Source organism: Polyodon spathula, chromosome 5 (genome assembly GCF_017654505.1).
Source record: "Polyodon spathula isolate WHYD16114869_AA chromosome 5, ASM1765450v1, whole genome shotgun sequence".
Lineage (NCBI taxonomy): Eukaryota > Metazoa > Chordata > Actinopteri > Acipenseriformes > Polyodontidae > Polyodon > Polyodon spathula.
The window spans coordinates 55,208,679-55,223,226 of record NC_054538.1 but is presented as its reverse complement, the minus strand read 5'-3'; the positions used below and the strand labels follow the sequence as shown (position 1 = coordinate 55,223,226).

General features: G+C 39.0%; 1 protein-coding gene across 5 annotated transcripts in view; it reads left to right on the top strand.

The window, feature by feature from the left end:
* Window positions 1–14,548, top strand: part of LOC121316061 (brefeldin A-inhibited guanine nucleotide-exchange protein 3-like) — an 83,762-nt gene that overhangs the window by 31,920 nt on the left and 37,294 nt on the right. For all 5 annotated transcript variants that reach the window (XM_041250787.1, XM_041250790.1, XM_041250786.1 and 2 more), the window contains exons 8-16: window positions 1,129–1,213; window positions 1,464–1,568; window positions 2,219–2,543; window positions 4,371–4,483; window positions 7,355–8,277; window positions 10,157–10,323; window positions 10,660–10,825; window positions 11,233–11,340; window positions 12,985–13,200. In XM_041250787.1, the coding sequence (XP_041106721.1) occupies window positions 1,129–1,213; window positions 1,464–1,568; window positions 2,219–2,543; window positions 4,371–4,483; window positions 7,355–8,277; window positions 10,157–10,323; window positions 10,660–10,825; window positions 11,233–11,340; window positions 12,985–13,200 (2,208 nt within the window). The remainder of the gene's footprint in view (window positions 1–1,128; window positions 1,214–1,463; window positions 1,569–2,218; window positions 2,544–4,370; window positions 4,484–7,354; window positions 8,278–10,156; window positions 10,324–10,659; window positions 10,826–11,232; window positions 11,341–12,984; window positions 13,201–14,548) is intronic.

The following is a 14,548-nucleotide window of genomic DNA, read 5'->3' as shown; positions in this document are numbered from 1 at the left end:
CATCGATGTCATACGGTCTGACCTAATACACCGAAACTTGATCATCAAAAAGTCTTGCTAGTAGTCTGATACTGAAAAAAAAAAAAAAAAAAAAAAAAAACTGAAGCGTTATTCAATACCCTTACATGCCTTTCCCCACTCTTGTGGTTTCAACCTTGCCCCCAGTGGACTGGTTCATGGCAGGGTGTGTGTGACAGGATTCAGGTGCCCTTGTAGGGCAAGCAGAGGCGACTGCCTGACTCATGTTTGCCTCACATAGACAGTGTCATTGTACCTCACCCTCTGTTAAAATTCACAATCACATAAAAAATAACTTTAAGCCATGTCAAAGGCCTATGGGCAAATTAATATATTGTTCTGGTGTTCCACCTCATAGTATTATAATAAAGATGAAAATAAGAACTATTGTACTGTGCTCAAAAGATAAAGCTAATGTACACATGTTATGCTGTAATGTGTTTTGTTGTGCTGGTCAAATAGGGCCTAGTTTTTATGTAACCTGGTATCAAATATATTTAAGTAGAAATGCTTTATAACCTCTTCAGTAATGTATGTTGAATAAACTTTTTTTTTTTTTTTTTTATTTTGGGTCCTAAAGTAAGTGGAGGGATTATACATTCTAGGGCCAGCATAAAAAAAACAACCATGTGTGATTTAGAAATGTAAATCCAGACCTCCATTTAATTTATTACAGGGCTCGAGGCATTACATTTCTATTTTAATTATAAATCTTGAATTATTTCAAAATCTGGGTCACTTTTCCATTATCAGCCAAGTTGTACACAGCTTGAAAGTTCTAGAAATCTGCCAACAAGTTCTTAAGCAGCAGTTGTCAACATCACCCTACCACCATTGAATTACGTTTGACTCTAACTGTTTTGCCAAAAAAGTGCAATTCAAATCTTACTTTAAAAAAATAGATATAATAAAAATTATTAAGACCATGTGAGAGAAATCGAAGTACACTGTGTAGACTATTGGCAAGTCGTTGTGAAAAAGCTGGAACTGTGTCTGACTGTACCAAACCTGCACTTGGGATACAAAGATTGATTTAATGTTTACAAAATTGTTAAGCCGTGAATTCATCACAAATTTAAAATAAATGTATTTTTGTCCTGATCTTTCTAGGAGCTTTGTCTACCGAGGAGCCTCTGCATGAGGATATTGTTTATGTTCTTGCTGTCTTCTGTGAGAAGCTGCAGGGAGTGATTAAGTAAGTACTTGTTCTCCATCAGATAAAACTAAGTAGATATTTAATGAGGGGGTAAATATGTGACCCTACAAAAAAAAGAAAGTAATTTATAAATCATTAAGAAAATGTAAAAACTATAATCATGAATACCAATTCACAACACTGTATCATGACATCATTGGCCACATTATGACATTTTAAGTTTTAACTTTATAAATATATTTGGTGGTAACTGACTGTACAATTGCTGTTTTTTCTTTCTTTTTCGCAGTGAGAACCAGCAGCTCCAACTCCTGTACCTGGAGTGTCTCCTTTCTATGCTAAGCAGCTGTCCTCCCAGCATGCACCTGCACAAAAGCTTCACAGACTTGATATGGTGAGTGTCATCATCCACTATGGGAATAGAAATTGGTGAACCAATTCTGATTCTACCAGACTGCCCTGGGTCATGGTGTCTAATCTCAATCCAGAGAGATCATAATTATTAGTATTAGTACCACAGGAGCTATCAAGTCAAGTGCAAGTCAAATTTTACTTAAAAAAGAAATATAATAAAACTAATTAAGACCATGAGAGAGAAAGCAGAATGTGAATCTGCATCTTACGGGACTGCGGGCGAGTGTGCTAACCGCAAGATTACTAGGTCAAAGTATATAAGATTCTAGTCCCTAGGGGTCCCAGTCTGGCTCACTCGGTAAAGTCAAGGGAACACCTGTTTGCATCCTGGCTGTGCCAAGTTGCCAATCATTGATGGGAATTCCACAGGGAGAATTTCATTGGCTCTAGTGTCCCTCTGGATGAGGTACGCAAAATGACTGACTGTTTATCCCCACCGTGCTATAGCAGACCCTACTGGTCAGGCTGCAAGTGAACTCAAATCAGACACTTCTGAGCTTCCGTTCTTCAGTCCCTGTATAGAATATGATCCTGGATCAGCCTGTAATCAAGTCCTCTGCAGACTGACCATGGATCAGCCTTCATAAGAAAGATCTGTCTAGATCACATGCTGATATTGTTCTTGTTTAGGAAGCAGCTGTGCCCAGCCTTGATTGCGATCCTGGGGAACCCCATGAATGACAAAACCATCACGTCGGCTCATGGGGGGGTGTTGCAGGAGATGGACTCCTCCTCTCTGGGGCTCTCAGACCATGGCCGTGGCTCAGGCTGCTCCTCCAGTGCTCCCACCCTCATTGGCCCGGTGGCACGCACCATTTACTACATAGCAGCAGAGCTGGTGCGGCTGGTTGGGTGTGTGGAGTCTATGAAGCCAGTGCTGCAGTCTCTCTACCACCGGATACTGCTGTACCCCCCTCCCCAGCACAGGGTGGAGGCCATCAAGATTATGAAGGAGGTAAAAACCAAACCAAGCATGTAGGACAAGCATAGTGGATCGTTGAATCATTTATGCAATTGTGATGAAACTTGGTAATGATATTCTGTATTACAAGTTATGGAGAGTGTTTGCATCTAGTTTGCGTCTGCCTTACTTATGTAATTCTTACCTTTTTAATTTTCTTATGTGGATGTAGGCCACGGTGTTGTACTTGTTCATGACACCGCGGTGATTAATTTTGTATTACTGGGCTGTGGCAGGGTGTATATATGTTAATGTCATAAATGGTGTTTTTTTTTTAACTTGGTGAGTTTGGTGTTCCTGATGACAATGGTGGTAGACACGACACACTGCAACAATACTTTTGTATTTTAAATACCTGTATATTTATTTATTTATCAAACAATGCACTTCATAACTCATACTTTTTAAGAAAAACGAACAAAACAAAACCTAACTCCTTCTAAAGCATGATTTGCACGGCACTAAAAAAATCAGGTGTCCTCAGGGTTGGTCAGAAGCAGAGGACATCTAGTAACCTATCAGACGTGGACTAGTTTTCATCAAGGAAAGTTGGTAAATTCAAAATGAAATGTGATGTTGGGGCCAGAGAAGGCACTTTTGTGCATGATTTGTAAACAGTGAATCGGATGTAAATAACCTGTGCAAGATCAAGGAAGAAAGAAGCATATCAACTGAGCACCTTTTCATTTAATTGTACCTACTTTTCCAAAGGCTAGAATAACCATTTTGTCCTTTTTGAGTGCCATGTATTTCCATACATATCTCCAAATGCATTGCTCAAAGCATCCATTTTTGAAAAGTTGCCAATTATGTTTTGTATTTTCACCGTCCCCAATTTTGGTTATGCCCAATTGTAGCTTTTTACTGATCTGCAGAATCTCAGGACAGATCCTACCAATTTTTATATTATATTATGGTTTATTGTAAACGCTGGTATTGCTTTGATGCAATGCTTCTATCAATTCTGACATAACACTGACATGGTTGCACAGAATCCACCTGTTTGTGGTGATTTTTAGTCTAATCTGCTTACCGACAAAATAAAAAAGTTCACAATAATAAAACTACAAAATTACAGATTCAAGTTCAAATATTCAATAATACAGTCTCTTTGGTAGCACTCAGATCTGAACAGGTCTTCACTCACGCTCTCACAGGTCTGTTTACTCAACCCTTTTATACCAACCTTTTCCCAGTAAATTACACACGGCTAGGTTGGGTTAGCTGATTGTTCAAACTGTCAGCTCTTTATCTGGTAGGACTACATTTTTCTTCCAACCATTTTGTCACAGTATTTAAGCCATTGGATGTAGACTTTGAGGGGTTATGAGGGCCCTATATACTTTCACTCCTTAACCTTTACATATACTTTACCACAATGGTTATAAATGTGAAGCTTGGGTTAAAGGGGGCAGATATGGGCACTGTTAAGCATCATGCCAGTAGATGTTTGAACATGTGTTAAATATACTCATTAAACTGCTTCAGACTACCTCAATAACACTGTGACTTGTATTCATTGTAAGAGCATTAAGAAAATAGAACATGCTTTCTTTTTCAAAACTTCAAACTAAGCCATGCTGCAGTTACTTTCTTAATTGGGCTATTAAAATGGTATTTTAAATCAAAACTATTTTACAGAACCAGCAGTGTTCAACAGAATAATGAAAAAGAACTGGGCTGTTGTATATTTAACCGTGTATCTGTCTTCTATTTATGACTGTTGACCTTGGCCTTGGTAAGAAATCACACTGTTCCCTTTGAAAAGAGGTCCTTATGTTTTATTTATTTTATATTTTTATTTCCTTGGCTTTCAATCAGATTCTGAGCAGCTCCCGGCGCCTGTTTGACCTGGCGGCACCTGCCGTTTCAGAGACAGAAACCAGGAAGAGATCCTTCTCCAAAAGAAAATCGCATCTGGACCTCCTGAAACTGTGAGTGTTTTATGTATCCTGTTGTACCTGTAGACTTAGCAAAAAGCATGTCTCACTCTTATTACTGGATCCAACGACCTTACTAAGAACACCCCTATACATCTGTTGGAACAGTCCAATTTGTGTTCATGAAAGATGATTCATCACACAATGAATCATTGTCAAAGTGGTAAATAAATCCCTGCATGTAATCTGGCAGGAAGTGTAGTTGTCATGTACAGCGAATTTATAATATATGATAGACGTCATTACAAAAGTACACAAACCTTTAGGCATTTTTTCCATTTAACATTTGGATGGCTGGAAAAACATTGTGGTTTACACTGTTCACGCTGGGTGGAGGATAAGAGTATGGTAGTAGCCACAGCAAGTACTTCACCTTGATTGTGTTTATGTCTCTGAATTATTATTTGGTCATGCATTTGTGACAGAGCAAAATTATATCCCCGTTTCCCGATAAAGAAAATTTAATTGTACTTACCTGTGTTTTGGAAATGTAATGATGCATCGTGAGGTATGACTGGAATGTATGCATTTGATAGCTTAGATCAGGTTGAATAAACAGACTAAATAAAATAATAAGATTATAACTAAGTTTATGGATCATTTTAATGTTTGTGTTATTAGTTTAGTAAAGTGCATTTTGGAGGTTTCAGGTGGGGTGCACCCCACCCATGTGTATATTTTGTATTATTTTTGTATTAGTAGTATTATTATTGTTATTAAATGTATTGTGTGTTATTATTAGGGTAGGTGTGTGGCAGCACGACAGGGTGAAAGTCCTGCCAGATCATTGGTGTGTGTTGTGTGAGGAGTATTGGGTGGCAGGGAGGCAGTTAAAATCCCCCCTGCAAGCACACTTGGGAATGTGGCTGGAGCCGTCAATTGAATAAATGTTTAAATGATTAAGGTTCCAGCCACAGGTGTATAAATTGCAGCATGCATGGGGTAGGGGTCAGGGCTGATAGCCCACACTAAAATGAAGACATAAGCCCGATATCTGCTCCTGCAAGGGAGCCCGGCTCTTTTGTACAGCGGTATCGGCGCTATGCTTCAAAGCGGGAGGTCCCGGGTCCACCTCCGACCTTAGTCTGTAAGGAGCCCCTACTTGTGGGAACTGAGGTCCTCCATAATATCACAGGTGTTAGTGAGAAATTATGCTGAGAATTAATGTTGGTGAAGGTGAGGGTTTTGTGTGCTATGGGGTTTAAATATATATGAGGTGTGTCACCCGGATGGCTTGGAAAAGAGACTCTGTTCTGCAAGTGAAGCGGTTTAAACACAAAACAAAAACTTTGCAAAAGAAAACAGCATCTTGGCCAAAACAAAATAGTGACCCAAAACAAGTTTCGTGCTGTGATTTTCACCTCTTATGCAGCTGTGCCTAGGCTCGATCTAAAACCACAGATGGTTTAAATATATAGGAGGGTGTTTTTTTTAAGAAATACCGTTAGGGTTTAGGGTAGTTTTTGTGAAGCTGAGTATTGTGTGTGACAAACTGGCGGCTGTGTCTAAAACTGCAGTATTTTAAAATATATATTCTGCTTTGTTTAAACTGTTTGTTTGACCCTTGTGTCTGTTTGTTTTGTTTATTATTTATAATTCAGTTGCGCAAAAGCGCATTTAAACCTGCAGCTTTTGTGTGTTTGAGTCTCTTCCTTGTTAAATACAGCCTGACCAGTGGTGTCATCCTGTTCACAAGGTTGCAAGACGATAACTAAAGGTAAACTAACACACAGAAATATAAAAGTTATTAATACATAAACAAAGGTTTAGCAAGATCAAAAGTCACTTACCTGTTGCTTTTATTTAGAAAAAGTTATCAAAGTTTTTGAAACGTTTCTCTTGACATTTTTGGGTCATAATTTATTTGTAAGTACGGTTCTGAGTCGCCACCATAAGAAGAGGTATGCCACTCCAGAATGCACAAGTTTATGTTTCTTATTTTTCATTATTTGTATTTGTTTTAATTAAATATATTCATTGTATTCTAAAACTTTATAACAGTGTGAATCGTGAATATTTAAGTATTGTCTGAGGCCTTACACAGCCCTCACAGAAAAGGCAGTGGCACAGCATTAGTTGGCATGGTCTGGGATTAGTTATTCTTTTTGGAGGCTGAGGTCAATACTCATACATATCTGAGAATTGAGTTTTAAGATGCAACTATTCACTGTGCCAAAATTGTTTGTTAGTGTGTCAAAGGAGATGATCCATAACTTGCATACCTTCCTTGGCCCATGCAGTTCCCAGATATTAATTTCAATAGATGTGTGTCAGTAGGGCCTACCTATTTAGGGTTGTCATCCCAAAAATGGGATTGAACATGTCCACCTGTCTGTCTGTCACACGCACATGGTGAACACAAGAACTGCCTTGGTTTGGTCCCAATCTTCAAATTTCAGTTCAAGATGACAAAAAAAAATCTTCTTTTAAAGGACATCTTCAAATCTCAGTTAACAGTTAAAGTCAGGTTGCCTGGCCAAGTTTCAAGCACAGTAAGGACCTTTAGACATGCATCAATAAATTATATTCTATGAAGAATATATTGTCAGTTATCAATTGACATAAACATTCTAGAGTTTCCAGGAAATGTTATATTTCAATCTAGCTGTGGGATTAACAAAAAAGGCCCTACTGACAATAAGCCTCTGTGATTGCTAACAGCTATGGCCAATATCCCTGGAACAATTGCACTCTAAATGGAATTGTACTCAACCAGATGTCTGCCTTAACGTGTTAGAGCTGGAATTTGTCTTATCCGTGTGTGTGTGTGTGTGTGTTTGAATCCACCTTACTTCAGGTTGGTATTGTACTTGTTTATTGCTTGCTTCAATAATAATACAAACCAACCTCTTTATTTCCTTACAGCATAATGGATGGCATGACTGAAGCCTGTATGAAAGGGGGGATAGAGGCCTGTTTTTCATCAGTATCATGTGTGTGTTCACTGCTGGGAGCCCTGGATGAACTGAGCCAGGGCAAGGGTCTCCAGCCTGAGCAGGTCAAACTTCTTCTGCGTCGCCTGGAGGAGCTAAAGGATGGAGTTGAGTCCACCCGAGAATCCATGGAGATCAACGAGGCAGACTTCCTCTGGCAGCGCCATGTTCTGTCCTCAGAGCACACCCCATGGGAGCTTGACAGTGAAAAGAGTCCTGACATCAGCATCAGCGTCACCACGGATACAGGCCAGACCACTCTGGAGGGTGACCTGGGGCAGACCACCCCTGAAGAGAACATGGATGAACCAAGCGCCATTCAGCCTTCCCCTTGTGAACAAGATAATGGTGAAATCTCCAGCAGGGAAGCAGAGTTAGAAGCAAACGAGCAACCTGATGTGATCCAGAGAAGTCATGGCATGGTCTACCCGGATATAACCAACTTCCTGTCAGTTGAGTGCAGGGTGAGGTCTCACGGATCAAGATACAGTGAAAGCAACTTCAGCGTGGATGAACAAGATATCTCGAGGACCGAGTTTGACTCTTGTGACCAGTACTCCATGGCAGCAGAGAAAGACTCTGGAAGGTCTGATGTCTCAGATATGGGCTCCGATAACTGCTCTTTGGCAGATGAGGAACAGACCCCCAGAGAATGTCCTGGTCACAGGTCTCTGCGCACAGCAGCCCTCTCCCTAAAGCTGCTCAAGAACCAGGAGGCCGACCAGCACAGCGCCCGGCTGTTTGTCCAGTCCCTCATCAGCCTCCTCCCTCGTCTGCTCAGCCTCCAGAGCACCACAGAGGTGGACTCCTCGCTCCAGAACTTGTCCTCCACATTCTGTTTGGGCCTGCAAGCTGGTAAGAGGGCTCTACTTGAACTTCCTTATAGCTAACATTTGAATATCTAATTTAATTTCCATTAAAACTAGGTGCGTTTATTTATTAATTGTAAATGTGGTTTTCCTGCACCACAACTAATCCATGAATTGGCATTGTGTTTATCATCATATCGGTATTGCGATGCAATTGGATCATTTGGATGCAGGATTGAAATTCTGCGGGTACTCACCAGTACTTATTTTGAACTTATTTTGATGCTGGTAGAGGGACTTGTTTTATCTGCTTTTTAACCAACGTGCATACATTCCATCCAGTCTTACAGTTGTTTATTTTACACAGTCCACTAGCGTTGTGTTAGAAAACCTTATCTCATCACAGAAACTATACAATCATTAAAATATTTTCGAAAGGAACCAATGACAATGGATGATCTAATTTAGTTCTTGTCAGTAAGATCACGAGGAGAAGTTATTTGGCAGCTTTGGTGCCAATCATTATTAAACCAATTGGTCAGTCTCATCTGCCTATGGATTTATATGACTGGTCAATAACATTGTCGATACCCTCCCCTGATTATCTACTAATTCGAAGTAAAATACGGTTGTTCATTGAGTGAATGGCATCTGAAGTAAGTTTTAATGTTATGAAATATTAAATTTAGTCTCCTGATGTATTTTTCTTTTAAACCATCAAAACAATGAATACAGTGGAATTTGTAAAATATAGGCATTTTCTGAGGCATGTGAAATAAAATCCATGTAAAATATGAATTCTGGGAACTGCTCTACAGAGAAATAATATCATTATTTTCTTAATGTACACGATGAAACTAGTAATTTTACTGCCATGAAGATAAAAAATTAGTCATGCTAGCTACGTAAAGTTTTGTCGTGTTAAATTAAACTCTTTATGAATCCAGTTGGATTCCGAAGTTGATTGACCATTCTGCGAGAGAAAAAATGCCACTTATAATAATTAATTATACTTTAAAAATCTAGCTGAAACTGAGTGTGTCAACTTCTAGAGCAAAGGGTATTTTGTACCCAGAACAATGACTGTAGGTCATCACCAGACTCCACATCATTTTCTATGTGTTGCCAAGGTAAAGGTTTGAGGCAGCCACAATCATTTGTTTTTTTCATGATGTTTTTCTATAATTCTTAACTTTAATATGGTATGTATTTACTTTTTTGATATTTTAATAGATTTTAAAATGTAGAGATGTATGAATTTCATATATAATTGTACCTGACAAAATTATCCTACACATTTTGTACTTCCATTAGCTACTTGGGTCTCAAAGTGCAGTTTTAAAAGAAATCTGGTACTACTTTAGGTTAAGGAAGCTCTTAGTTTCTTTGCCTTTTTCTTGTGTTGTGTTGTGGTTTACTACTTGCACTTCCTGGGTCATGCCTAAGCAGTGTCTGCAGGGAAGCATGTCACTGGCTAAAAACATGCCAGTGATTGGTTATCAACAGGAAATAAGCCTGTGAAGGGGTGTGGACCAGGGAGTTTTAAAAGAGACATATAAAAAAATATATATGTAAATATTACTAATTGGGGCGGAGACTGGGTTATAAAATAAGTTATAGTAACTAAATAGCTGAATGAATATGTGTGTCATATTTAAACACATCAGTTTATTACCATTTTGACTCTACTTGCTTCTACTAAGAGTACCAAGTTCCCTTGTAGTCTTTTCAAACCACTCTAAATCTAAAGTGATTTTGGGGAGCTCAGTGAAACATACAATGCATGGCTCAAGAACTATTGGGTGGACAGCCCTAATATAGAGGGTTCCCAGCAACCTGAATAACAACCACAAAACAATAAAAGGGTTCTAAGAATGTTTCTGTGCTACTTACTGTAGAATATATTTTGTTTCTTGTTTCCATAGGTGGTGTGCATTCACCAGGATTTGAAGCAAGCGACCACCTTAGTTGTCAGGCACTTATGAATGCAGATGGACTGTACCTGGTCTCTTACTATGCAATTCTTCTCAACCTAAAACTGTGTTGCTGTGACTACTACAGAAAGAAACCAGCTCCAGTTCTTGTTAGTTTGGTAAGAAAAGCAAGTTAAACATGGTGTCTTGTTCATTATAGAGAAGGTGACTCTTTGTTTTAAGTTAGTCTTAATAAGCATTCAAACTCATTTAAAAATGCATAAACTACCATTATGGCCATTATGCGTAATATATATCATTGTTTGTATTTATGATACTGTCTCCCTATAAAGAACTGTAATTAACTGTGATGTTGTAATGTATATGTTCTTAACTGGCAGACTACCCGCTTAACATTTATGTGCATAGGTAACAGTTAAGAATAGATATTTCTTGTGAAGCATTGATTGGTGCACCCCTGTCAATGTGTTAATGTATATCCCTTGGGCCTGCAGAAAGAGTTTGTGAGGCAGATTCAGAGCAGTGGAGTGCTGGTGGTGTTGTCCCAGGCCTGGATAGAGGAGCTGTACCATCAAGTCCTGGACAGGAACCTGCTGGGAGAGGCTGGGTTCTGTGGGGCACCAGAAGAGCACTCCCTGCCACTCATCACTATGCTAACAGGTAATCCAAGTCTTTTATAGAGCACAGTGACAATGCTTTTCTTGACTCCTGTGTTTTTTTGTTTTGAGTGTTTAAAGGGTTATACTGTAGATAATAGAATTTATAACATGGCTTGGAGAAATAACAACCTCTGATTTGGTTAAACAGCATTACATGACCGTGCATATGTATATATTTGTTATTAGTTACAAAACCACTGCCAAAAATGAGTGGCATTTCTTCTAGTTCCTTTAATATGTTTGGGGCTGAAACTCCAGACAGCTGGTACAACACCAACTTTGAGTGAAGACAGCAGAAGACAGCAAAACAATTTGGTTAGTTCTCCTAACACACTTTTAGGGTTAAATTGGCCCCAGTAAGACCTCATTTTGTGTGCTGTTGTATTACTGTAATGCATTTCTCTTCAGATATTGATGGACTGGGCAGCAGTGCTATTGGAGGGCAGATGATCAACAAGGCCTCAATGCAGTCTCCTCTTTCCCACGACAAAAGTGCAGCTGATTCTGTGGTGGCAGGTACGTGGGTAATTTGTATTAGGGATGTTACGGTATTACATTTTGATGGTATGATAACCGTCAAAATATACCGTGGTTATCATTATACAACGGTATAATGTCATTTTTTTTAAATGGCTGTTTAAAGAAATACACAGTGGTCAACAATATTAAAATATTTGTATTAATTAAAAAAAAAAAAAAAAATTGTTACTTTTAACATTAAGCTTTCTGTTTTAAAACAGCTATGTAAAAGCTGTTTAAGTGCTCTTACTGTAGTTACATTTTTCCTGCAAAAAATCTAAATATTTTCCATTAGTTTGAATTTGAACTGTACTGTGTCCAGAATTGCAGTTGAGAAGCACAATACTGCTATAAATAGTGTTAAAGGAAGGGGCCAAGTGGCGCATCTGGTCAAAGCACTCCGCACGCAGTGCAGAATGCGCCTTATACCCTGGAGGTCACTGGTGGGTGGGAGTTCCCAGGGGGCGGCACACAATTGGCTGAGCACCGCCCGGGTGGTGAGGGCTTAGGTCAGCCAGGGTGTCCTCAGCTTACTGCGCACCCCTGTAGACTGGTCAGGCGCCAGCCGGCCTGCCAGTGAGTTACCCAGAGCTGCATGGTCCTCTGACGCTGTAGCTCTGAGGTGGCTGCATGGCGGGCATGCAGAGTGAAAAAAAGCATATGGATGACATTTTGGAGAACATGTGTGTCTGTTTTCGTCTCTTCTGAGTTAGCGCGGGGGTGGCAGTGGTGAGCCAGTTTGAAATAAAAAATAATAGGGCTTTCCAAATTGGGGAGAAAATGAGAAATAAAGATTGTTAAATAAAGAGTCCTATTATGTACTGACTATGCAAGTTTTCAGATAGCAAAGCCCTCTTCCTTTTTTGCATACCCAAAATATCCCCAGGTGGATGATGTCACTTTCGTTACTTCCCAGTCTCTGTTTACTCTCCGACATTTTTGTTTTGCTTGTTTAGTTTCAACACAACTGTTTCCTGTAAAAACAACACAATTTAACAGCAAAACAGCACCAGCACTTGTTTTGCTTTTTTTTTTTTAAAAAGTTAAAAACTGACAAGCACCTAGAACTCCTTTTGCATTCCGTGGTAACTCGTGAACTCAGTAACCACGGTATATAAAAATGGTTGCGGTTTCATAACTGTGGCAGTCTTACCACGGTATACCGTGACAGCCCTACTTTTTTATCCCTCGTCTTTGTTTCAAATAAAGTAAAAAGACACTTCTGTACTCGGTTTTTTTAAGTGGCCGGCTTGAAAATAAGCACACTTAAACTTAAGTGGTGAGGTTTGTTCTGTACATTTTCGTAAAATTCATTTTTTTGTGTATTACACCTCCCACTCGATATATTGCAGGTGTCGAGGTCCAATATGAATCCGCTATATATCGAGGGCCACGATATATGTTATGATCAACTTGGAGTTGATGACTACTGAACTTTCTAACTGACCTTTTTATTAGTTATTATCTATATAAAAATAAGCAATATTTGTAAATATGTTAGTAAGCTATTCTTGACAGTTAACAAACTAAAAATATTCCCCTTAAATGTATCCTTTACATTTTGTATGGGAAGAGAAGTTGTGAAAATGTACATTTACCCCGGTTGACATTCCCTGGTGATGCCTCGGTTTGGTTCTGTAGGTGTGGTCTTCGCTCGCTTCATCCTGATTGGTTGCTGGAAAAACCTGATTGACACTCTGTCGACACCGCTGACGGGCAGGATGGCTGGGAGCTCCAAGGGCTTAACGTTTATCCTGGGGGCAGAGGGGGTGAAGGAACAGAACCAGAAGGAGCGGGATGCCATCTGCCTGAGTCTGGATGGGCTGAGGAAAGCAGCAGGGCTAAGCTGTGCTTTAGGTAGGAAGATGTGGGTGGAAGGAGTGCTGGGCCTGGTAGAACTACAGTATGTGTATGAAAATGCACCTGTAGTGATACAACATTTGTGGGAAACGCATAGAATTTAGAATTCAACAACTGTTAGTGTTAAACCATTTGAGAATTTTAAGTTTTAATGTTTACTGCTTTTACCTCATAGCTTAAGAGGTAAAAATGTGGTGGATAGCCTTAGTTATGTGTTATGATGTGTACTTTGTTTTAGGTTCGTAGCATAGTGATTGATTTTACTGTTTTTTTGTTTTTTTTAACAGGCATATTTTGCATGGGGTTAATATCATTGGACTGGTGTTAAATACACTATGTATAACTGCGTTTGCTTTTAAGCTAAAACTGAAGTTGATTATTTTTGGTTCGTAATATAGATAGCAATTAAATCTCAAAATACTAACTTCTGGTGCACCGTGGGTGAAGAACTCTACAGTCCCTCACAAACTTCATTCATACATGCTTATGCAGTACTAAATCCTGGTGATAACATAGAAATCAAATAAAATTAGGGATGAAATAACTTTTTTGCAACTACTGCCTGTACTACTAAATATACATGGTTTTGCAACTCACGCCTTTAGCACTGCTCAATCAGCAGATGGGGCTGTTGCACTCCATGCCATCTGTGCAATTTTAAAACATGTATGCACACTACAGAACATGGAAAAGGACTTTCCTAAATGTGTTATATAACATTCCTTGCCAGCTGTCAGTTTCACTACATCAGTCAGTTAGCAAAATATTTCCCTGGGGAAATACAGTAAGGTACATGCACAGTATACAATACAAATACAGTAAACAAAGAGCTTGGTCTAGTTTTAAGCAAGAGCCTGTGTAAAATTCATTGAACCAGTGCATGCCAATGTAATTGTAGCATTCCAACACAGAAATAGCCAAACAACCAGAACATTGTTTATTTGATGGGCAAATATTCAATATTACATTTTCTTTATCGTTAGAAAAAGCTCAGAACACGGCAGTATGTATCAAAAGGTTAATTAAAATAGTATACAGTAAAAGACGAATATCAACCTCAATATGCCTCTACGAAAATGTCACACCATCTGGGTTGAAGTTTAAGAGCTGCAAGAACAGTTGTGCTCTGTCCACCAGAGCAGGGGCTTTCAAACAGGAGTACGAGTACCCCTGGTGGTGGTTCTTAGGATCGTAAGGGGTACGCAGGACGACTCAGAAATGGAAGTAAAAGAAAATCATGATCTTGATTTACAGTATATGTTATCTCAATTATCTCTAAAACTCTAAATATTTCATTTTTGTTTAGTAGCTCAAATGTTAGTATAGTAGTTTAAAAGATATATCA